This window comes from Sinocyclocheilus anshuiensis, unplaced genomic scaffold (assembly GCF_001515605.1).
Source record: "Sinocyclocheilus anshuiensis isolate Anshui unplaced genomic scaffold, SAMN03320099.WGS_v1.1 scaffold161, whole genome shotgun sequence".
Lineage (NCBI taxonomy): Eukaryota > Metazoa > Chordata > Actinopteri > Cypriniformes > Cyprinidae > Sinocyclocheilus > Sinocyclocheilus anshuiensis.
The window spans coordinates 418,003-419,266 of NW_015539832.1; the positions used below are offsets into that span (position 1 = coordinate 418,003).

General features: G+C 38.8%; 1 protein-coding gene across 4 annotated transcripts in view; it reads left to right on the forward strand.

Moving 5' to 3' along the window:
• aqr (aquarius intron-binding spliceosomal factor) overlaps positions 1 to 1,264 on the forward strand; it is a 75,247-nt gene that overhangs the window by 59,407 nt on the left and 14,576 nt on the right. For all 4 annotated transcript variants that reach the window (XM_016480456.1, XM_016480457.1, XM_016480459.1 and 1 more), the window contains one exon: positions 457 to 644. In XM_016480456.1, coding sequence (XP_016335942.1) covers positions 457 to 644 — 188 coding nt within the window. The remainder of the gene's footprint in view (positions 1 to 456; positions 645 to 1,264) is intronic.

Below are 1,264 nucleotides of genomic sequence, written 5' to 3' on the forward strand. Positions count from 1 at the left end.
GTGTCAGCTTTAATACACTTATCATAATAAAGGCAGTCAAAGGTTTTGTTTTAATGACAAAAAGTGTTCAAGATGTATCACTTGCAATCGGCAAAGGTGGAAATCACGATTAGGCATGAAATGTCTTCAGAATCATTCATACATGTGAAAGTGGGCCTGAAAATTGAACACGCATGAAGACAGCAATCTTGTCCTTGTGGCAGTTTTTCTGGTAATAAAAGGGACGTGTTCTCCGGATGCAGGACATCACATTACAAATGGATGTCGAAAGCAAAAATGCTACAAAATGCACATCACATGTAGTGAGAAAGTGTGACATGCTTGAACCAAAATGATCAAGAATCAAGTATTGGATTTCATTCAGCAAATGTGATGCATGGCGTTGTTTGCACTCATCAAAATGGAGTTGTAACATAACCTTACTGACTCAAACGTTTCTGTCTCTGTGTTACGCAGAATCCAGAGGACGGCTACAGTCGACTCAAACGCTGGATTATGATTGGTGATCATCATCAGTTGCCTCCTGTCATTAAGAACATGGCCTTTCAGAAATATTCAAACATGGAGCAGTCACTTTTTACTCGCTTTGTGCGTCTGGGTGTCCCTACTGTAGACTTGGACGCCCAGGGCAGAGCACGGGCCAGGTCAGTGGAAAGATGCTTTTAATACGTACCCATGTGATGTCATTATTAGTTTTAGTGTGAAAGCTGCCTCAAAATAATCATATAGGCTTGCTTGCATTAGATGAGTTTGTTTCTTCATCAGATTTGGAGAAATGTGTCATTGCATCACTTGCTCAGCAATGGATGCTCTGCAGTGAATGGGTGCCGTCAGAATGAGAGTCCAAACAGCTGATAAAAACAGCACAATAAAAAAAAAATAATAATGCCAAAAGTACCTAACAAAATTACTAAAACACAACCTAAATTAAAAAGAACACTGTAGTGTAAGTATAAAAATAAAAGCTCATTCAAAATATTACATGCTGTAATAGTATATAAACATTCTAATAATCAGAAAAATACAAAGAAAAAAAATACACACATTTTGTGTAAAATAAGATACGATGCTTTAAAAAGCTGTTTAGTTAGATGGCTCTCTAGGTTTCAGAGCAGAGCTGTTCTGTCCTCAGATACATTTTTTGATGTGAAGTGTCCTATTTTGACTCTGTCTCTCTCTCACTCTCACTCTCGTGTGTGTGTGTGTGTGTGTGTGTGTGTGTGTGTGTGTGTGTCAGGAGGGTGTCTCTCAAGCGCGTGCTGTC